The 22,104-nt window shown below is 49.9% G+C and overlaps 5 protein-coding genes across 5 annotated transcripts; 3 read left to right on the top strand and 2 right to left on the bottom strand.

Moving 5' to 3' along the window:
• Positions 1–187: 187 nt before the first annotated feature.
• On the bottom strand, positions 188–1,920 carry TRUGW13939_07287 (uncharacterized protein; the record flags this gene model as incomplete). Its single annotated transcript, XM_035490428.1, has 5 exons — positions 188–385; positions 456–541; positions 601–683; positions 741–1,695; positions 1,752–1,920. 5 exons carry the CDS (start codon positions 1,918–1,920, stop codon positions 188–190), a joined length of 1,491 nt encoding a protein of 496 aa, XP_035346321.1.
• An 801-nt stretch (positions 1,921–2,721) lies between these two features.
• Positions 2,722–4,218, top strand: TRUGW13939_07286 (uncharacterized protein; the record flags this gene model as incomplete). Its single annotated transcript, XM_035490427.1, has 1 exon — positions 2,722–4,218. The coding sequence occupies one exon, from the start codon at positions 2,722–2,724 to the stop codon at positions 4,216–4,218; it is 1,497 nt and encodes a 498-aa protein (XP_035346320.1).
• Positions 4,219–5,116: 898 nt separating this feature from the next.
• On the top strand, positions 5,117–8,198 carry TRUGW13939_07285 (uncharacterized protein; the record flags this gene model as incomplete). Its single annotated transcript, XM_035490426.1, has 2 exons — positions 5,117–5,514; positions 5,918–8,198. The coding sequence occupies 2 exons, from the start codon at positions 5,117–5,119 to the stop codon at positions 8,196–8,198; spliced, it is 2,679 nt and encodes an 892-aa protein (XP_035346319.1).
• Positions 8,199–8,492: 294 nt separating this feature from the next.
• On the bottom strand, positions 8,493–14,179 carry TRUGW13939_07284 (uncharacterized protein; the record flags this gene model as incomplete). The annotated part of the gene is made up of 3 exons (XM_035490425.1): positions 8,493–8,603; positions 8,658–13,600; positions 13,663–14,179. The coding sequence occupies 3 exons, from the start codon at positions 14,177–14,179 to the stop codon at positions 8,493–8,495; spliced, it is 5,571 nt and encodes a 1,856-aa protein (XP_035346318.1).
• Positions 14,180–15,617: 1,438 nt separating this feature from the next.
• TRUGW13939_07283 (uncharacterized protein) lies at positions 15,618–21,953 on the top strand (the record flags this gene model as incomplete). The annotated part of the gene is made up of 2 exons (XM_035490424.1): positions 15,618–21,413; positions 21,471–21,953. 2 exons carry the CDS (start codon positions 15,618–15,620, stop codon positions 21,951–21,953), a joined length of 6,279 nt encoding a protein of 2,092 aa, XP_035346317.1.
• Positions 21,954–22,104: the final 151 nt, after the last annotated feature.

Genomic DNA, 22,104 nt, shown 5'->3' with positions numbered 1-22,104 from the left:
AGACCATGCTCTGTAAAGATTTACGTCAGTCCACGTTTTATGGAGTATTCTGGGGGAGCATCTAGGTATATACGAAGTAATTTATAATACAATAATATAATAATGAAACAATATAAAAATTCGGTCTACTTCAAGTCTTAGCCTGTGTCAATTCTATCAAAACCATGCCTAGCACCAACTATATAAATCAAGCAAGCTCCATGTGCTCCTCCTCTATGTCCTTTCCAATTCTTTCCGTATTCACAGAGCGGTGATGTCCAGGCTGAATTGGATAACCGCGTGTCTCAAACACTCCCCCGGTAAGGCCTCCCCTTTCGAAGAGATGATCGACATCCTCCAGTTCAAGTCCCTTGGTTTCGGGGAAGAAGAAGTAAACCATTGGAACCTAGGTTGCTTTAGTGGCTGTCTCAAAAAAAAAAAGAAAAAAGGTGTGGGTAATAACGAGATTGACTAACCCATGCAGCACAGAAGCAGGCGAAGATGATAAATGTTTTCCAGGAGATATTGTCAATGGCAGTTGGCGTAACTTGCACAACGATGACTGGAAAGTATGATGTCAGTAACAATAAAATGTAAATAATTTCGCAAGAATCTACTCACAAACACACATCCAGTTCACGAATCCTGCAAAAGCCTGCCCTCGCGCACGAATGCGGGTGGTAGTAATCTCACTGGGGTAGAACCTAAGATACAGTCAGTTTCGAGGTTTATCAATCACGATGTTCCAGGCAGCAACTGACCAAGGCACGGGGAGATAGCCAAATCCAAGGAAGATCTGGAATATGAACACGAAAACGGTCGCAGCATAGGCACAGGAGGTGCTGCCGGTCGAGAGCAATGCAGCAGTCATTACAAAACAGACGCAGAGGCCAGAAGCGGAAATCATGAGGGACGATCGTCGACCAAACACATCCATACTCCACAGAGGAATAATGGACCCAACAAGATACGCAAGTGAGGTACAACCACCAAGAATCAAAGACAAATTGCGAGATAGTCCCATGGCATTCTGGTAGACGATAGGAGCATAGTAATTGATCATATTTGATCCAGTGAATTGTTGCTGCACGTTTACAAGGGCAGCCAAAATCATCCGGCGCAGGTTTTGTACCCTGCCTCCTCTCAAGAGCTCGCTGTACTTGAATGGCCCGCCGGCTGACTCTATCTCAATAGAGGTCTCGATCTGTCGACGCAGTCGAATGACCTCGGGCGTGGACTGATTAGCAGGCTGCTCAAGTTGGAGACGGGCAAGTTGTTCGCAGAGCCAGCGAGGCGTTTCAGGCAAAGGAATCATCTGGAGAACCAGGCACACGGCGAAAAAGGCCTGAAAGCTAATTGGAAATCGCCACTGTACGGGAGAATCTACGAAGCTGAGTCCGTAGTCGATCCAATACGCAATGCATAAGCCGACAATTGTCACAGTTCCTTGGGCACTCAATAATCGGCCTCTCCGTTCTGGGCGAGCCATTTCACTTTGGTATGAGGGCACAGTCGCACTATTGATTCCATTTCCAAACCCGGTTACAATCCGGCCAACAATGAACTGTGCCCGGGAATAAGATGAGCCAAGCAGAACAGTTCCGATGACCATTATCGTTCCTCCAGCCATAATCATCTTCTTGCGACCTATCTTGTGGCCGAAGAAGAAGCTTGCAATACATCCCACTGCGCATCCAATATCATAAATTGATGTCACTATAGCGGCAAATTAGTTAGCGCCTTAGGCTGCGTCTTGAAGGAGCAGGACATACAAATTCCCTGCATATTCGCATCCGGGTGGCCCATTTGAGTCCCGAACTGGTTATCGGCCCCGACCAGACCACTCATGACTCCCTGGTCGTAACCAAGTAAGAGAAAAGCCTGGCAGCTCGCCGCCGTAACGGCCCAATGCAGATTCCTACCGTGTAGATGTTGACCCATGTTGTTGGATTCTTTTTGGAATTTCTTTTGCTGGGTTGAATTGATGGAACTGGGAGGGGGGGGGAGCCATAAATCCTGCCTGTTCAACAATCAGAGCCCCCTTGGGGATTTCTTTTCTCCATCAAGAAGTGATTAACATTTGGCTGTTGCCTTTCGGGCTAAATCAACCCGAGAGAGCAAGATTGTATCCGCGATTAGCGGTCAATTGTTACAACAATCGGGGAATATTGGGTTGAGCCATTAGGATCCAGGGACATGCAGTGTTATGGATGTGTTTATTTGTCCTTCAGGGTTCGAACTTGAGAAAAGGCAATGAACATAGCTAGAATATCACGGCACGAATGAAGGCAAACACACCGTGAATTAAACCCCCCCTCCCAGCCCGGCAATGGCCGGAGCAATAATACGAGCTAATTAATGATGGCTATGTTACCTACGAAAAGGACGATCACTTGCCATTACTGGGGAATGGCTTGCGAATGCAACAAACATTGTTCAGGTTGGCTCAATAATATGGCATGTATGATCTGGAACTTCCCCGCATTAGCGGCAGGTTCCCCGCACAGGTGGCGGCCGTAGATCATTACGAAGGCGCCGAAGTATACCACGATGAAACCTGGCTTAGGAGAGGACCAGGACTGCATTGATAGTCGGTGCAATAATCACCGAAACCTTGTTTCTAATAACAAGTGGAGGGAGTTCCACAAACATATATAAATCCTGACAATAATGTAAATACCAAAACTTCTGCAGTCGACAAACCGTTTTATAGGAGGGACTTTTTTGTTATTTAATGTTATAATGCTGGTTAGACACCTTTTGAGATTGGCTGCTCTTGCAGCTACATGCCAAGCTATAGTGCCCTATCGTCGACAGACTACTCCATCCGCCGTTCAAATCAACTGGGACGATGTGCTTATCACCTCCAAAACGAGCACGACTTTGCAAGTAGTCGCAAACCCACCTCTTTTAGCCGATAGCAGCATTCGGCAGAATGCTCTCGACTCTCTCTCTCTGGTATCCTCGAATTATGTACGATATGTGCCGTGGTTCCCCTATCCGCGTCTCGCCGTGCCAGAGATTGATGCTCCAATCATCAACGACACGCACTGCATCACGTACTGGGATTTCACATATGCGGACCAGCTGTTGCTAGATTTCATGAATGCCACACCAAATGTTACCCACATAATTAACTACTCGACGACTCCAGATTGGATGTGGGTGTTGGACACTCCCTACACTTATCCCGAAAATGTTAGCACAATTGACTGGAACTATAATAATGGCACGACTTTAAGGGATCCTACATTGAAAGAGATTTCGGACTACTATAGCCGACTACTGTCATACTATACACAAGGAGGGATGACAGATGAATGTGGTGTCTTCCACCCAGGCCATAACCTTACCATTGAAGCATGGGAAATCTTGAACGAGTCAGAAGCCGAGCACTCGATCGTTACCGGGTTATATAATCAGATTTACGATGCTGTGACTGCCGCTATTCATGCCGTCTCCCCTAACACAGAATTTGTTGGGCTTGCAATGGCGTATAGGAATGTCACTCGTGTCCAGGACTTCCTTCAACCTGCCAACCACCAGCCCGGAACACCATTGGACTGGATAAGCTACCACTTCTATGCAGGACCAACTAGTAGCACTACCCAGGATGAAGCAACCCAGTCCTTCCAACAAGCAAATCAATTCTTTGAGGAAGTAGCCGCAATTGAAGCTGTGCGAAAGCAAATCGCGCCGAACACAAAGACAACCATTAATGAGCTAGGCACCATGGATCCAAACGGTGTTACTACAGTTGTTCCGGGCTATGTTATCCCAGCCGAGTATTGGGCCTGGAGCGGAGGTGTATTTGCGTATATTTTCAGCAACTTGACCACGCAAGGGATCGATGTAGTTGGGGAAAGCCAGCTGAGCGGGTACCCAGGACAGTTCCCATCTGTGTCTATGATTGACTGGAACACGGGCCTGCCAACCGCACGCTTGCGGGTTTTACAGTTACTCCAAAGCAGCTTTGCACCAGGAGACAATGTTGTTGCAACAAGCAGCGACGAGACTCAGCTACACGCCCAGGCGTTTGACACTGTCAATGGGGGGAAGAAGGTTCTGTTGATCAACAAGACCGACCAAAATGTGACTGTCCAGGTCCAGGGCTTACAGGCTGAAAGTATGGACACTGTTGATGTGAATACGGCGGGCAATCCATGGCGGACAGAGCAAGTCAGTGGGGATAGTGTGAACCTCACCCCCTACGCCGTTTCTGTGTTGAGTGGAGAATGAGGCACAGGTGTATACTGGTCGACCCCTTTTCGATAATACTTTACTAGCAATACATGTACTTAGCAGCATTTTTTATTCTTTCTAAAATTTAAATCAACCCTCGTAACCCTGTCCGTCATCACGGCCATTGGCAAGACGAGAGAGTGTGATCTGTGTACTGGATTTGAGTGATTTCGATGATGGAGCCGATATTGGCCTTGTGTAGACCTTCCCACTTAGATAAAGTTCATGAATGATTTCCATGGAAAGCAATATGGATTGCATAGAAAAAAGATACCATAGGCTTAGGATTGGTATGTTCGAACTTGACACATGAGAACACCCTCTCCGCAAATGCCGCATTCTAATATTGGCATACTCGAAGAAGTTTCAAACAGTCTTGGAATTTATCAGCAAAATCGAGAATCAGAAGTGGTATTTCCAGCGGCAGCTTCACAATGTTCATTGCCATTGCGGCAAGAGTAGGGCGAGCGATGTGTGTGGATGATGCACCTCAGAGTATAAACCACTCATGGGAAAAGCCCTTCCTAATCCTTGTTAAGAAGAGATGAATTGCCTTAGCAGGAGTCATCGCCGCGTCCGTGAGTTGCCTACCTGACTACTCAGGCATTCATCAACGAATATTATTCTGTCTCTGTCGATATATTTTGCCTGTCTTCTTTCGTACTATAACTCTAATATGCATAATTTAATTAAGTACTCCATGCTCCATACAATTATATTTTCTCCGCAGCTAAGCCTTGTATCCTCGTAAGCTTACTAATTATCTATTTTCTATTAGTGCTTACTGACTTTCTTACCTTTAAATACTGGGCTTGGGATTAACATCTCACTCTCTCTCTCTCTCTCTCTCTCACGTCGAAGGACAAATTTCCAATGAAATTAATGAGACGAAATCATGGCTCGTCTTCTCCCCGTTTCTCACGGAAGCTACCTTCCATACTGGGTGTTTATGATGTCCTTACTCGCCTTCTTTAACACTTATGCATGCTACACGATTAGTGCCACCGACAAGGACGCCCACCCGAATATTGCATACCCTCTTACCAACCAGTTAACACCACTAGCTGCACGCTTCTACGGCACTTGGACCGCGGCATCCGGAGCCCTACGACTTGTCACTGCATACAGAATAAAGGAGAAGGGCCTGTATATTGCAACATGTATTGGATTTGTCATCACCTGTCTGAACTTCTTATCCGAGGTGGTTGTGTTTGAGACAGCGACTTGGGGAAGTATGGGGCCTGGGCTGGTGCTGGATATTACCACGGTTGTTTGGATGGGATCAGGCTTGCTGTGAAGTTTATACATGTATCGCTCCGCCATGGCTTATTTCTTATGCATTGTCTATAATATTTCCCGTACTAAATGCCAAGATCATTCAACGTGTTTCTTTTTTTTTTTTTTTTTTTTTTTGACAAATAGTCTGTATCTTAATAGTTATAATTTCTATATTAAAAATTGATCTATAGTTCACTCATAAAAAGTTGAGATATTATAGTTGATACTTTATAGTTAGGGCATCCGGCGTGGGGAACAGACATGGTCCGTGCATGGGATTTTTTTTATCGACCGTCGCCAGCGCGAAGCTTCCTTCGACACGCCGAGTACACTTCGCCCAGAAATGCCAATCTGGTAGCCAGTTGCACGAGCCAATGCGGCTATTCAATACGTGCTATACACTATTTGCATTTCACAGAAAATACGCTCTCCAGAAACTTACCACGCTACCACTGTCCGCCGTCAAACAACCTCCACATCTAGCGTTGAACGCCGCGAGGACAATGGTCACCGAGGAAACAACAGCTGCACCTCCCCCTGCGCCGACGCCGACGCCGACGTCGGTAGTGGACATTGACGGCAAGGAATATGAATCCGTCAAGGAAGGATTGGCATACATTCTGAAACCAGTCGAGAAAACCGCGCGACCCGAGAAACCCCGCGGAAGCGGAACCGAACAGCAGGCGTCCGTCTTTTACAACCCAATTCAGCAGTTCAACCGTGACCTGAGCGTTATCGCAATAAATGTGTTTGCAAATCATGCGCTAGCTTTGAAGAAGGCTACAGCTGCTCGGGCACAGCGAAGAGGAAAAGGGCGCAAAGACAAGAAGAGGAAGAGGGAAGACGACGGAGACGGAGATGGCGATTCCGCGAAAAGTAATAAGAAAATTACGACGGAAGAAGGGCAGGATGGAGGGGAAGTATCCGTGGAAAACCAAGAGAAGCAACAAGAGCCTCCCAAACCAGAAGCGCCGCCAATAAGGTTTCAGATTCTGGATGCGCTGTCTGCTACAGGTCTCCGAGCACTACGATATGCCAAAGAAGTGCCCCTGGCGACAACCATTGTTTCGAACGACTTGTCTCCGTCGGCTGTAGAAGCCGTGAAGGTCAATATAAAGTACAACAATGTTGAAGAAATGGTGCGGCCCAACGTTGGAGATGCCAGGGTGTACATGTACGGCATCCAAGCAGAAAAGAAAGACCATATTGTTGGAAAGTTTGATGTCATTGACCTCGACCCATATGGCACTGCAGGTCCATTTCTCGACGCTGCCGTTCAAGCAGTCAACGATGGCGGCCTGTTATGCGTGACCTGCACCGACGCCGGAGTCTTTGCGTCGACCGGATATCCTGAAAAGGCGTTCTCCTTGTATGGAGGCATACCCACAAGATTAGCCCATGGACACGAGGTCGGACTTCGTCTTATTGTCAATTCCATCGCAACCGCGGCAGCAAAATATGGCTTGGCCGTGGAGCCTTTGCTCTCTCTTTCCATCGATTATTACGCACGAGTGTTTGTCCGCGTGCACAAGTCGCCGGCCGAGGTCAAGTTCCTCGCTGGCAAAACAATGCTGCTGTACAACTGCGACTCGGGCTGTGGCGCCTGGACGACCCAGTATATGACCAGCACGCGCACACGAGCCAACAAAGTCGGCGACTTGTTCTTCCACCACGCTCTGGCACAAGCACCCACCTCGTCCGAATTCTGTCGACACTGTGGCTTCAAAACACATCTGGCAGGGCCCATGTGGGGTGGCCCTCTGCACAATGCTCATTTCATCCAAAACGTCCTCGACATGCTCCCCGACTTGGATCCGGAGACCTATCCGACAATGGATCGAATCGAAGGCATGCTGACAACAGCCCTGGAAGAAGATCTCGATTTCCAGCCTCAAACTAAATCCAAGGAAGTAGAGCAGCAACAACAACAACAACAAGAAGAAGAAGGACTCCCCCAAAAAACAAACAAACCATCATCCGCGCTAATCCCCCGTCTCGATCCACAACTCAAAGAAAAATACCCCTTCTTCGTCTGCCTAAGTGACCTCTCTCGAGTCCTCCGCTCATACACAGTCCCAATAAACATGTTCCGCGGCGCTCTGCACGGCCTCGGCTACCGCACAACACGCAGCCACACGCGGCCGAATTCCGTGCGCACCGATGCTCCATGGGACGTCATCTGGGAAGTGATGCGAGAATGGCAACGACAGAAAACAGGCGACAAGCAGCTGCCCACGCTGCCCGTGGGTACGCCGGGCGCGGGCATTATGAAACACAGTCGGATAACACAGTACGATGAAGGGGACGAAAAACCACTTGCGGCGCTGAAAAGAGAACTTTCAGAGGTCCTCGTTTCTGGAACAGATGTGCGCGATCTGACGACGAAGATCGAAGCTGCCTTGTACCGCAAGGGAGCTTCATCTTCTTCTGCTACTACTACTACTACTACTGCTCAACCCGTCTCCAAACCGAAAGACTCCAATGATGAATCCAATGGCGACGAGAACAACAATGGTGCTGATGCTACTGCTACTGCTAATGCTGAAGAGCCCGCTCCTCCGCATGCACTCAAAATCGTCTTTGACGAGTCCCTCGCACCGCAGCCCACCTTGCCGAAGGGTGGTAAGAAAAAGGTGGTTCGTTATCCAATGAACCCCGAGGCGAATTGGGGTCCAATGAGTCGCGCTTCAGGGAGGTGATATATGTCGATAGGTAGCTAGTTAGCTGTTAAATTAAAATGTACAATTACGGATAAACTTTGGATATGAATTCACTAGTTGATGAATCATGATTTTTCTTTTGTTAGTTTTTAAAAGAGGAACGAGTCAATAATGCAATGTGATTAAGACATCTTATATTCTAGCTAAATTAAGCACAAGACTCTGTCGAGTCGTATACATGTTTTCGGAATTTTTTGTACATCTAGAGTACTCTAACGACATGTCCAAAGAGAAACAGAAAAAGGTCATCGCTCATCATTAAAACAATACTAATTAATATTTTGACACAGCAACAGCAATAGCCTGGGAATCGCTGTGGCTAATGCTGACAATGACGGATTTGATACCGGCAAGCTTGGCAGCTTCGGCAGCCGCTCCATGAAGCTGTGGAAAGTTAGCAGGTAAATTCAAGAAATGTGGTTGGTAAAGGGCGCTTACATTTACAGTAGGAGCACCATTGGCGTCGTTTGTGATTTCAATTTCTTTCAATGGCGCACCGGATCCCTTAGATGGAACTCCAAGGGACTTGAAAACTGCCTCCTTGGCGCTCCATCTGCCGGCGAATGAGGCCTGCGGCGACGGTGCTTTGTGGCAATATTCTTGCTCAGCTTCAGTGAAATTGCGCTCCACAAAGACTTCGTTTTCAATATTGATGGCATCAACGTGCTCGACATCGACGCCGACTCGGGAGTTGGGCATGGCTGTGGCTGCGGCCAGAGACTCGACCATCTTACGAGTCTTTTCCGTCTGGTCGGTCTCGCTCTTGGGGGCGACGGAAGGGAAGGTGAGCTCTGAAGTCTTCTTGTCAAGCGTGACACGGTAGTCTGGGTTGAGGAAGACTTCGCTCTGTTGCTTGTCTTCGTACGGAGCCTTGCTCTTCGCCTGGAAGATAGAGTTGTTGATCAACCCATTGTGGAAGTAACGGTATGCTTTCTTTTGACGTGCTTCGACCTTGGCCTTATACGAATCGAATTGGGCCTTGTCCAGTGCTGCAAAGAGGTATCTGGGGTGGATACCAATAGCCTGGGCACCCTTTTGTCCGAATCCGAACGAAGTGACAGAGAATGCCTTGACACCATCGGTCTTGATGGTCCGACTGGGATAGACAATCAAGTCGAATTTCTCCATGACCTTGTCAACATTGTCTGCATTTCGGTTTCCAGGGATGATACCACTGTTCAAAACCTGGAGGCAGCCGTTCAGCATCCAGGCGCCAGCGGCACCCTTAGGATGGCCAGTCAAGTACTTCTGGAAAATACCCAAAACAGCGTTTCCTTTCTTGCGACCCAAGTGCTTGAGTTGTTGGCAGATAACATCCGATTCGTTCTTATCGTTAGCAACTGTAGACGTTCCATGGAAAGAAGCGACATCGAGATCATCAATGGTCAATCCCCATGTGGCTAGTGCACCACGCAACGGCGCAATACGAGAGTCGCGATGCCAGAACTCATTGCCAAAGCTGCTCTGGGCTTCTTTTTCTTGACGGATAGCCTCTCGGTGGATGTGCTCGGCTCGTTCTTGCAGGTAATCGGCCTCGCTGAATGACTCTGAGCTTTGGCTCTTGATTGCCTGGACTTCCTCTTGCAAGTAAAGCAGCTCTGATTCTTGCCACTGTTTGATTTGCTGACGGCGAATCTCGAGCTGACGACGACGGTATTTGATGTCGAGCAGCGGCGACGGGAATTGTCCAGGGTTCTCGCGAGCTCCGGTAAGCACACCTTGCCCAGGAGCAGGGACAGAGCGACCGATTTTATCAGTGGCAGTGGTGGTTGCTGCAACAACACCATAGATGGGGACACCCATGTCCAAGGCAAGCTGTGCAGTCATCAGGACCTGGATACCACAACCTTGAGACTCCATGAATCCGTTACGGGTGGTCGATGTCGGGCGGGACATTTCTTGTGGGGTTCGCCCCCGTTTGAATTCGTCCTTGGCATTGCTGGTGGCACCCATGTTGGCGAATTCGTATGATCCTTCTTCTTGGAAGTCATCAAATCCACCGACGAGACAAACACGTGCCTTTCCTTCAACAATGGTGTCGTAACCGATATCAAGAGACTCCACAGAGGTGGCGCAGGCACCAACAGGACTCTTGATAGGCCCAGTAGAAGACAAAAGAAGCATGTTAACCCAAGCAGCCATGGTGTTGACGAAAGACTCTTGCAAAATATCCTTTTGAATCGGCTTGTCGAGGAACCGATCTTTGTACATGCCTCGTAAAGCAGTAGTACCACCAACACCGGAACCAATACAGTTGCCAACTTCAGACAAATGCACATACTTGTAGAACTCGTAGGGATCGGTGATACCAGCAGAAAGTAGAGACTCGGCAGTGCAGACAAGAACGTAAAGAGTGACAGGGTCGACTTGGTCGATGATATCATCGGGAACACCGTATCTCTTAGCATCCCAACCAGTAGGGATTTGACCGGCAACCAGACGGTCAAATTGAAGAGCCTTTGGAATCCAAAGGTTTGCACCTTTCTTGATTCTAACGGTGTACTCCCCCGAATCAGGAATCTCAAAGATTTCAACCTTATCCCCGTGCTCGCGCTTGAACTCTTCAGCAGTTTCCTTAGAAGTCTCAAATGGCTCCAAGTCCGCTTCAATGACAACTTCTTGGAGCAGCTGCTTCTTGTTCGGGTCGTATCCTTTGAAGAGCTCCGGCTCGATGAGACGAATACCCGAGTGTTCAAGGATGTACTTTTCGTACTTGCCCTTGATATCTTTGTCGTCGACAGGTTCTCCGGTCTTGGAGTCTACCCAGCCAGAGTATGGCTTGCCCTTCAGTGGACCATTGTGGTTCTTGATCAAACCCATCATCCAGGCCATTTCCACGCAGCCTTCCAGGGAGAACTTGCCATGTGCCTCCATTTCCCATCTAGTGCGCGAGTTACCCCAAGGGCCAACTTCAGCAAAACCAGTAATAACGACAACCTTGTCAAGATTGACCATGCCTCGGAGCGATTCGTTGAGAGGTTTGATTTCGTCATCCCAGTTGGGAAGCTCGGGGAACGGAAATTTGAGGTTGGCTCGGGGCTCCGTGACAACCTTTTTGTAAAGAGCCTCGCTATCTTCTCCATTAACAATCTTGTTTTCAATGGAAGTTTCCTTGATCACGGCTTGGCGAAGGGCACTTGTGTCCATAATTTCCTTGCGTAGACGGGCCATGAGATCCTTGAGATCGGGGATAAATTGCAGACCACCGTTCAGATCAGCAAACACAGGTTCGGTCTGGCAAAGGTCGACAATGGCGGGGGCCATGAGACCCAAAAGGTTGAAAGCCATTTCTTGCTGAGAAAAGGTGCGAACACCGAGTTTTTCAACACCTTCGGCAATCATGTTATTTGGACTCATGAGACCGGTTCCACGGGTCCAGCCAATGACTGCACCACAGATGGTCAGATAGCTGGCCCAGTTCTCCGAGTGCCAGCGGTTGAACAGTGTTTCTAGGGCCAATTTAGACTCAGAGTAAAGACCGTCGTTACCAAAGGTGCCGTGGTTAGGTGAAAGAGGCAGGATGGCCTGTGCAGGACGTGTCACAAAGCCACGCTCTGCCTTCTGGGTTTTGATGGCTCCAAGGAGTCGCAAGAGGTTCGTCAACATGATGCGATGGGCGAGTTCAGATTTGGAATCGATGCTATCGATCTCACGGCCATTTTCTGGAATGGCTGCGAATGGTACGATATAGTCAAGATCCCAGCCCAGACCCTGCTTGGTATCGTAAATGTAATCAACCAGGGCTTCGACATCTTGCTGGCTACCTTGGTTGAAAGGAACGACGACAAGCTGAGATCCTCTTGCGCCGTACCGAGCATACATACTCTGGTAGTATTCCGTCACTTCACGGGAGAAACGGCTGGTAGTCACGACGACTTTGGCGCCTCCACTTATCAAGCCTTGCAGGACGTCTGCACCGATGGAACCAGCACCAGCACCAGTCATAAGGGCATTCTTTCCTTGGAAAGTAATACCAGCTCGCGCAGCAGACTCAAGACCGTCCAAATAGATACCAGTTAGCTTCTTGCTGTATTCCCAGCCGCGCTCGTCCTTTTTCTTCAAGTGAAGGAAAGGAACGGTTTCAACTTTGCCGGGGCGGAGCGGGGAACTGGTTTTGGCTTGACGGCCGGTTTTCTTTGCGCTGCCGTTCTCCTGGGGCATAATTTGGTTTTCGTTCATAGCGAGAGCACGCAAGACATCCTTGTAGAGGGCATTGAATTGGAGCTGTGAAGATTTGGACAATCTGTGCTGTCTGCGGATAAGCTTATAGACGCTGCGGAGGTCGTTCTGCACCTTTGTGCGATTGCTATATTCAGAGATCGGGCCACCTTCGGCCATCTGCTTCACGTAATGTTCCAGCTTGCGGGCGCTGGCTCGAGGCACTTCTTGGTATGAAATGTTGCCGCGGGCGTCGACAGTCGTTTGAGGACCAGTTGGAACGGCGACATCTTTATAAGCAGGGGGCACTTCAATAACTTCTTTGCAGTTTTCAATAAGCTGCTGTCCCAGCTCCTTGGCAAGCTGATACGTCTCGCCTCTCTCAGTAGGGCAATTGTCGATATGATACTGCATGAAATCGAGTAGGAGTGGGTTGGAACGGTTCATAATGCGAATACACTGACTGACGATTTCACGGTCGACGACCTGCAGTCTGCCGAAGATGATGTCATAATACATGCTCAGTGCGTCCTGGCGAGCCCAATTCCACGAGGAATCGTAAATGCGAGCTTTCAACGAATCGAAGGAAGGCGCTATTCCGGATGCATAAACATCACCATGCTCTGTCTGCCACAAGTCTAGTTGTGCTTGAAGTGCCTTTTGGCTTTCAATAGACGCCACAAAGGCTCTGTCGCCGGCACGCAGGTCCACTTTCAGGTAGCTAGCGATAGATTCCAATTGCTGCTTGAACAATGCGCGCTGGTCTTTTGTTAGTGCGTCGATGGCGGCAGGGTCCATCATCATACCACCACCGCCAGCACCCGAGTCTCCGCCACTAGTAGGGGCTGAGAGATTGATGCCGGCATTGGCAGCATACTTGTTTGCGATACCATCCAAATACCCCTTGGCATCGGCATCGGATCCCAGACGTGACGGCGGCTCAGAAGTCAATGCATAAAGAAGAATTCCGTCCTGTCTGCCAGGGCCCAATCCCCATCGTGTTTCAAGATATTTGCGCACGGCTGTGATATTGAAGCCACCGGGCATTTTGGAGGAAACCATGCGGGCGACGAGGGAAGACGATTGCTTACCGAGCTGGCCGTTGAAGGTGGCCTGCATGGAGGCACCGAGCTCGTCAAGCGGGGTATCTTCAGGCTTCTCTGGCGTTGAGCCAAATTCCTTGCCCAAATCACCGAGGATTTCATTCTGCAAGGTCGATTTTCCTATTGTGAGACACAAGTCAGCTTTGGTTCTTTTTGATTTCCAGCAAAACACTGAAACGTACCTCCGACCAAGTCTTTAATGGCTTTGCTGATTGGGATTTCCGTCAAAGTCTTCTTCAATTTCTGTGCAACCAGAGTTCTCACGATGTCCAGGGCCGTGACGGGGGCATCCTCCACCATGGCGGCCGGACCGGCACTGGCAGGCGCAGCGGCAACCGGAGCGGCGGCGGCGGGTGTTCCTGAGGGCGCAGATGTGCTGGATTCCGCGGTTTGTGTTGGTTCTGGCTCTTCCTCGATTGGCTCGACGTCGTAGTAGATCTCGTCGGCATCCTTGTTGTAGCACAGAATCTGTCTCTGTACCGATGTGGCGGCGTCATAAGCTTCGTATTTCGATGCCAGCGTGCGCCTGGCCATGCCACCCAGCGTGTCTGCGGGACCGATCTCGACGATGCGTTCCGTCCGCTTCTCAGCGAGAATGACATCTTGTGTTTCGATCCATCTGACGGGGGAGGCGAATTGGTAGGCCAGAAGCTCTACCAACAAGGTGTGGGCGAGCTCCTGCTCGATTTCTGGGCGCATTGTGGCGGAATGCACTGTATTAAAAGGGATTAAAAAGAAAAGGCGAACAGGGCGAACATTAATAGAGAGAAGCCTTGTTCCAAGAGGCAGAACCGACGCCTGTCAGCGAGACGAAGGGCACGCAAACTTCGACTCGGGGCGGGGGGGATAGATAGGTAAAGGGAAAAAAAATTTGGCGGCTTGAAGAGCGCTCTATTTGGAACAGACGCAGATCAGAAGCGTGTGAAAAAAGGGGAGAGAGAGCAAAGTGATGGAGTCGTCGTCGCCCTTGAGAGGAAAAAGACAACAGTCACGGAAAAAAAGAATTGCGGAGGCAATTGATGTCTCTCTGGTACGATGCTGCTGCTCAACGGGCAGAAGCTGGTGCAGGTCACTAGCAATGGTTGAGAATAGCGCGAAGGAATCCCGGTAGCGCCCCGAGCGAATGGGCCTGGCGGGAAGGAGGGTCCAGGCCAACTGTTGGGTCTAGTGCAAAATATCGTGAAATGGCAGCCGCGACCGGCTGGCGGCGCCCTAGGCCGCATCGGGGCTAGCGCGCCTTCCCCTGGGGCCAGCGCTGACCAGCGAGCCGTCGAGAACAATACGTGTCACGGTCGTTTCGCAGCCGCCCTTGCTGGAGGCTGCTTACTATTGAGTATCGGCGACAAATGCACTTCTCGTCCGCCCCCCTCCCCGCGCCACCATGACAGTCAGCCGCCGTTTGGGGCGGATAATTAGGTTGCCAACATTTCTGCAATCCTATATTTAGTGCCTCCCAGCGTTATGGCCGGGTTTTTCTCGGCATTGTTGTCATCCTCCGATTAGTGATTACTGGTTAGTGATTACAATTTTTTTCAGTACTGCGTAATACGTATAGTTCGATCAATACAGTACCGCGCTAGTGCCCCATGTGCGCAGGGCGATCCAATAATGCACGGCCGGGTGGGGCCGGGTCCGCCCAACCGTTTGGCGATTGGGGAGCTTGCCGGAACGCGCTAGGCCCGATGCGAGCTGTCGCTGTTCAACCAGCTCGAAAATTATCGCAGGCCACCCCACTGCGCAACCCGACCAGACTCATCCTTTCACCCGGCGCACTCCCCATTGATTGCTCCCTTGCGCTTCCTTATCGTCTTTCTTTTTCCTTGCTGGCTTGCTGTTGTCTCTGTCTTTGCTCTTTGTGCCTGGATATCATTTGTTTTCCCGCGTGGAGAAGACAAAAAAAAAGAGTCAAACCACCACCATCAACACCAACCAGGCATCAAGACCCCGTCAGCGTTTGGGCAGTGCTGCAGGAGCGACCTGATCACAGCGTCGGTCTTCTTTCGAGAACGCCTTCTCTTTCTTATACCGATTTCTACCTCTACCGCTTGGCCCTGACCAAGATCGTGGGAACTGTGTTTGTCCGAGCAACCTGTGCGACCAACCCACCGATTCATCTATACAGCAATTGCATTGCGCCATGTATGGTCCATCGACAGGCCCTCAGACGGGCATCAACACCCCTCGATCCTCACAATCTCTCCGCCCCTTGACCCTCACACATGGCTCCCTCGAATTCTCCTTCCTCATTCCGACATCCCTCCACTTCCAAGCCGCCCAGCTAAAAGACACATTCAAGGCCACGCTGCCACAACCGACCGATGAATTGGCCCAAGACGACGAGCCGTCCTCCCTCGTCGAGCTTGTTGCCCGCTATGTCGGCTACGTCGCATACGAAGTCGACGAAGGTGACGAAGACGCCCACCCCACCAACTTAGAAGTCCTCAAGGTCGTGTTAAACGAATTTGAGCGTGCTTTCATGCGGGGAAATGACGTCCATGCCGTGGTCGCCGGTCTATCAGGCATATCAGAAAAGAAAATCTCGGTAGTCAAGTCATATTATGCCGCTCGCGCTGCAGCTGGCCGCGCCACAAAGCCCTATGACTCTGCTCTGTTCCGTGCTGCTGCCGAAAACGATGTCAACATATACAGTGTCTTTGGCGGACAGGGTAACATCGAAGAGTACTTTGACGAACTCCGAGAGGTATACACTACTTACTCATCCTTTGTCGAGGATCTCGTCTCATCCTCCGCCGAACTGTTGCAATCGTTGTCGCGAGAACCTGAAGCCGCAAAACTCTATCCAAAGGGACTAGACGTTCTTCAATGGCTTCATGACCGCGATTCGCAGCCCGATACTGACTACCTAGTTTCCGCTCCGGTCAGTCTTCCGCTCATTGGATTGGTCCAGCTGGCCCACTACATGGTGACCTGTAAGGTCCTGGGCAGACAACCAGGAGAGTTCTTGGAGCGCATTGGTGGTACTACGGGCCATTCCCAGGGTGTCGTCACTGCTGCAGCTATTGCCGCTGCCAAAACTTGGGAAGAATTTGCCAAGGCCGCCAAACAAGCTATCATCCTCTTGTTTTGGATCGGTCTTCGCAGCCAGCAAGCATACCCTCGCACTTCGCTTGCTCCATCTACCCTCCAAGATTCAATTGAAAACGGCGAGGGCACACCCACTCCCATGTTGTCTATCAGGGACCTGCCTCGAGCTGCTGTGCAAGAACATATCGATGCGACCAACCAGCATTTGCCTACAGACCGACACATTGCCATTTCTTTGGTCAACAGCGCCCGAAATTTCGTTGTGACCGGCCCCCCCATTTCCCTCTATGGTCTCAACCTTCGTCTCCGCAAGGTAAAGGCACCCACTGGTCTTGACCAAAATCGAGTCCCCTACACACAGCGAAAGACCCGATTTGTGAACCGGTTCCTTCCCATTACCGCCCCATTCCACAGCCCTTATCTGGCCGCTGCATACGATCAAATTTTGGAGGATGTTGATGGAATTGAAATTCCAGCCAAATCTCTCGCAATCCCCGTTTACGATACTCAATCCGGTGAGGATTTAAGGTCGATTGGCGGCAAGAATATCGTTCCGGAATTGGTTCGCATGATCACCCGAGATGCGGTCAATTGGGAACAAGCTACAGTGTTCCCCAAGGCCACTCATATCATTGACTTTGGTCCTGGAGGTATTTCAGGATTGGGAGTCCTGACCAACCGCAACAAGGATGGCACTGGGGTTCGCGTAATTCTGGGTGGTGCAATTGACGGTACCAATGCAGAAGTTGGCTACAAACCAGAGCTTTTTGACCGCGACGAGCATGCTGTTAAGTTCGCCGTGGACTGGGTTCGCCAGCACGGCCCTCGCCTTGTCAAGACATCTGTGGGTCAGACCTTTGTTGACACCAAGATGAGTCGGCTGCTTGGTGTCCCTCCCATCCTAGTTGCTGGTATGACCCCGACCACAGTCCCATGGGACTTTGTGGCGGCCACCATGAACGCGGGTTACCAGATTGAACTTGCTGGCGGTGGTTATTACAATGCCAAAACAATGACTGAGGCTGTCAACAAAATCGAGAAAGCCATTCCCCCCGGCCGCGGTATCACTATCAATCTGATCTACGTCAACCCCCGTGCGATGGGCTGGCAGATTCCTTTGATCGGCAAACTTCGTGCAGATGGTGTGCCCATTGAAGGTTTGACGATCGGCGCTGGTGTACCTTCTATCGAGGTTGCCAACGAGTACATTGAGACTCTCGGCATCAAACACATTTCATTCAAGCCAGGGTCAGGTGATGCCATTCAACAAGTGATTAACATTGCCAAAGCCAACCCATCATTCCCCATCATTCTCCAGTGGACTGGTGGCCGAGGAGGCGGTCACCATTCGTTCGAAGATTTCCACCAGCCTATTTTGCTCATGTATAGCCGCCTTCGCAAGTGCAATAATATCGTCCTCGTGGCTGGTAGCGGATTTGGTGGAGCTGAAGATACCTACCCCTACCTCACCGGAACATGGTCATCTCGATTCGGCTATCCACCAATGCCGTTCGATGGCTGCATGTTCGGTAGTCGTATGATGACTGCCAAAGAAGCGCACACGTCAACTAATGCCAAGAAGGCAATCGCCGCCGCTCCTGGTGTTGACGACAGCCAGTGGGAGAACACTTACAATAAACCCACTGGAGGTGTCATTACTGTCTTATCTGAGATGGGAGAGCCCATTCACAAGCTTGCCACTCGCGGTGTCCTCTTCTGGAGTGAATTGGATAAGAAGATCTTCAGTCTCGACAAGGCCAAACGAGTTGCCGAGTTGAAGAAAAACCGAGAGTGGATTATCAAGAAGCTGAACGACGACTTCCAGAAAGTCTGGTTTGGTCGGAACTCTGCCGGCGTCACTGTAGATTTGGAAGACATGACCTACGTCGAAGTGGTTCATCGTATGGTTGAACTTATGTATGTCAAGCATGAGTCTCGTTGGATTGACAACAGCTTGAAGAAGCTCACTGGCGACTTCATTCGCCGCGTGGAAGAACGGTTCACAACCGCAGAAGGCCAAGCTTCTCTTCTTCAAACTTATTCAGAGCTCGACACGCCATACCCTACCGTTGACACCATTCTAGCATCCTACCCTGAAGCCTCCACACAACTCATCAATGCCCAAGACGTGCAATACTTCCTTATGCTATGTCAACGTCGAGGCCAAAAACCCGTTCCATTCGTTCCTTCTCTCGATGAAAACTTTGAATTCTGGTTCAAGAAGGACTCTCTATGGCAATCAGAAGATCTTGAGGCGGTCTATGGTCAAGATGTTGAAAGAACCTGTATTCTGCAAGGTCCCATGGCTGTCAAGTACTCCAATACAGTTGACGAGCCAGTCAAAGACATTCTCGACAACATTCACAGTGATCATATCAACTTCTTGGTCCGCGATGTGTATGGTGGCAAGGAAGCAAATGTCCCTGTCATTGAGTACTTCGGTGGACAACCTCTTCGCACTGAGGACGAGGAGCCTGAAATCGATGGCCTCATTGTGTCCGAAGATGCTACCAAGACATCATACCGCCTGTCAAGCTCTCCAACTGCAGTACTTCCTGATGTAGACAGTTGGCTACAACTTCTTGCGGGCAATGTACACTCTTGGCGACATGCCTTTTTCACTACCGAAGTGTTTGTGCAAGGCCAACGCTTCCAAACCAACCCATTGAGACGACTGCTTGCTCCCACAAGAGGCATGTACATTGAGATCCTCTCCGCTAGCGATCCTAGCAAGACGGTTATCAGTGTCCGAGAACCTAGCCAGTCTGCTAAGCTAGTCAAGACTCTCGAAATCAAGCTTGTGGCCCCCAAGGAGGTTGCGCTCACCATGTTCGAGGGTCGTACAGCTGAGGGTGGCGTAATTCCGCTGACCTTCCGTTTCACTTACCACCCCGAGACTGGATACGCTCCTATCCGTGAAATCATGGAGAACCGCAACGATCGCATCAAAGAGTTTTATTATCGAGCATGGTTCGGCGAGAAGGTTGTGCCCTTGGATAGCGCCATCACTGCGATCTTTGACGGCGGGCGTGAAACAGTTACCGCACAAGCAGTTGCTGATTTCGTACATGCTGTGGGCAATACCGGTGAAGCATTTGTCAACCGCCCTGGCCAAGATATGTATGCCCCCATGGACTTTGCCATTGTGGTGGGATGGAAGGCTATTACAAAGCCCATCTTCCCGCGAAGAATCGATGGAGACTTGCTCAAGTTGGTTCACCTGTCCAATGGTTTCAGAATGGTTCCTGGAGCAGAGCCTATCAAGGTTGGAGATGTTCTCGACACCACGGCGCAGATCAACGCCGTAATCAACCAAGACTCGGGCAAAATGGTCGAGGTTTGCGGCACAATCAAACGCGACGGACAGCCAATCATGCAAGTCACAAGTCAGTTCCTGTACAGGGGCGTGTATACGGACTTTGAAAACACCTTCCAACGGAAAGACGAAGTCCCTATGCAACTTAACCTTGCTTCAAGCAAAGATCTTGCCGTTCTTCGTTCTAAGGAATGGTTCCGCCTGGATGAATCTGATGTTGAGCTGCTCGGGCAAACTCTGACCTTCCGGCTTCAAACCCTGGTTCGCTTCAAGAATAATAATGTCTTTAGCAACGTTCAAACGATCGGCCAGGTCCTTGTTGAGCTTCCTACCAAGGAAGTTATCCAAGTTGGATCTGTGGACTATGAGGCCGGTGTATCGCATGGCAACCCTGTCATTGATTATCTCGAACGCAATGGTTCATCTATTGAGCAGCCTATAAATTTCGAGAACCCAATCCCACTTAGTGGTAAGACACCACTTGAGCTGCGGGCTCCAGCTTCAAACGAAAACTACGCCCGGGTTTCTGGAGATTACAATCCGATTCACGTTTCCCGTGTGTTCTCGAGCTATGCCAACTTGCCCGGCACTATCACCCATGGCATGTACTCGAGTGCTGCTGTACGAAGCTTGGTCGAAACTTGGGCCGCTGAAAACAACATTGGCCGAGTCCGAAGCTTCCACGTGAACCTGGTCGGGATGGTCCTGCCTAATGACGCCATCACGGTGAAACTGGAGCATATTGGTATGATTGCTGGTCGGAAGATCATCAAGGTTGAGGTTAGAAATAAGGAGACCGAAGACAGCGTCTTGCTAGGCGAAGCCGAGGTCGAACAGCCAGTTTCGGCTTACGTTTTCACTGGGCAAGGCTCGCAGGAGCAAGGTATGGGTATGGATCTATATGGTAGCAGCGATGTGGCAAAGGACGTCTGGGATCGTGCCGACAAACACTTCTTGGAGAACTATGGCTTGTCTATCATCGATATCGTCAAGAACAACCCCAAGGAATTGACCGTCCACTTTGGTGGCCCTCGAGGAAAGGCTATCCGCCAGAACTACATGTCGATGACCTTTGAGACCGTCAATGCGGATGGCACGATCAAATCCGAAAAGATCTTCAAGGAGGTGGACGAGACCACCACATCTTATACCTACCGGTCTCCAGCCGGTCTACTCTCTGCCACTCAATTTACTCAGCCTGCCTTGACATTGATGGAGAAGGCTAGCTTTGAAGACATGCGCGCCAAGGGTCTTGTGCAGCGCGACAGCAGCTTTGCGGGACATTCCCTTGGAGAATACTCTGCGCTTGCCGCTCTGGCAGATGTCATGCCAATTGAAAGCTTGGTGTCAGTAGTGTTCTACCGTGGTTTGACCATGCAGGTTGCCGTAGAGCGTGATGAACAGGGTCGCTCCAACTACTCGATGTGTGCCGTCAATCCTAGCCGCATCTCCAATACTTTCAACGAGCAAGCTCTGCAATATGTCGTGGAGAATATCTCCGAGGTCACAGGTTGGTTGTTGGAAATCGTCAATTACAACGTAGCCAATATGCAATACGTTGCTGCCGGAGACGTAAGCTTCCCCCTTCTTTCTTCAATAAACGAACAAGTTTACTAATGTTATCTCTAGTTACGTGCCCTGGACACCCTGACCAATCTGCTCAACGCGCTCAAGGCGCAGAAAATCGACATCCCAACGCTGATGGAAGAAATGTCTCTCGAAGATGTCAAAGCCCACCTCGTGCAAATCATCCAAGGTTGTGTCAAACTCACCGAAGCCAAACCGACACCCATCGCCCTCGAGCGCGGATTCGCCACGATCCCTCTTCGTGGTATCGACGTGCCCTTCCACAGCACCTTTTTGCGCTCGGGCGTCAAGCCTTTCCGGTCTTTCTTGCTCAAGAAGATCAACAAGACGACCATTGACCCGAGCAAGCTTATTGGCAAATATATCCCGAACGTGACAGCCAGACCGTTTGAGATTACAAAGGAGTACTTTGAAGAAGTTTATAAACTGACCGGTTCCCCGCGTATCGCGAATGTTTTGGCCAATTGGGAAAAGTATGAGGATCCAAAGGATGCTGCTCGTGCGGCTACCACTGCTACGGCTTAAAAAAAGACCTTTTTTTTTGATTCTTCCATGGATGAAGATATGTGTTATGAAGTGTTTAGATTTTTCTTCTTTTTTTTTTGTTCTTGTTTCTGTTATTATTAGTTTTAATCCTTTGCATGTCATGAACTTTTTTAATATACATACATATTTG

The sequence above is a fragment of the Talaromyces rugulosus genome, chromosome IV, assembly GCF_013368755.1.
Source record: "Talaromyces rugulosus chromosome IV, complete sequence".
NCBI classification, from domain to species: domain Eukaryota; kingdom Fungi; phylum Ascomycota; class Eurotiomycetes; order Eurotiales; family Trichocomaceae; genus Talaromyces; species Talaromyces rugulosus.
This window is presented reverse-complemented; position numbering and strand designations above follow the sequence as displayed.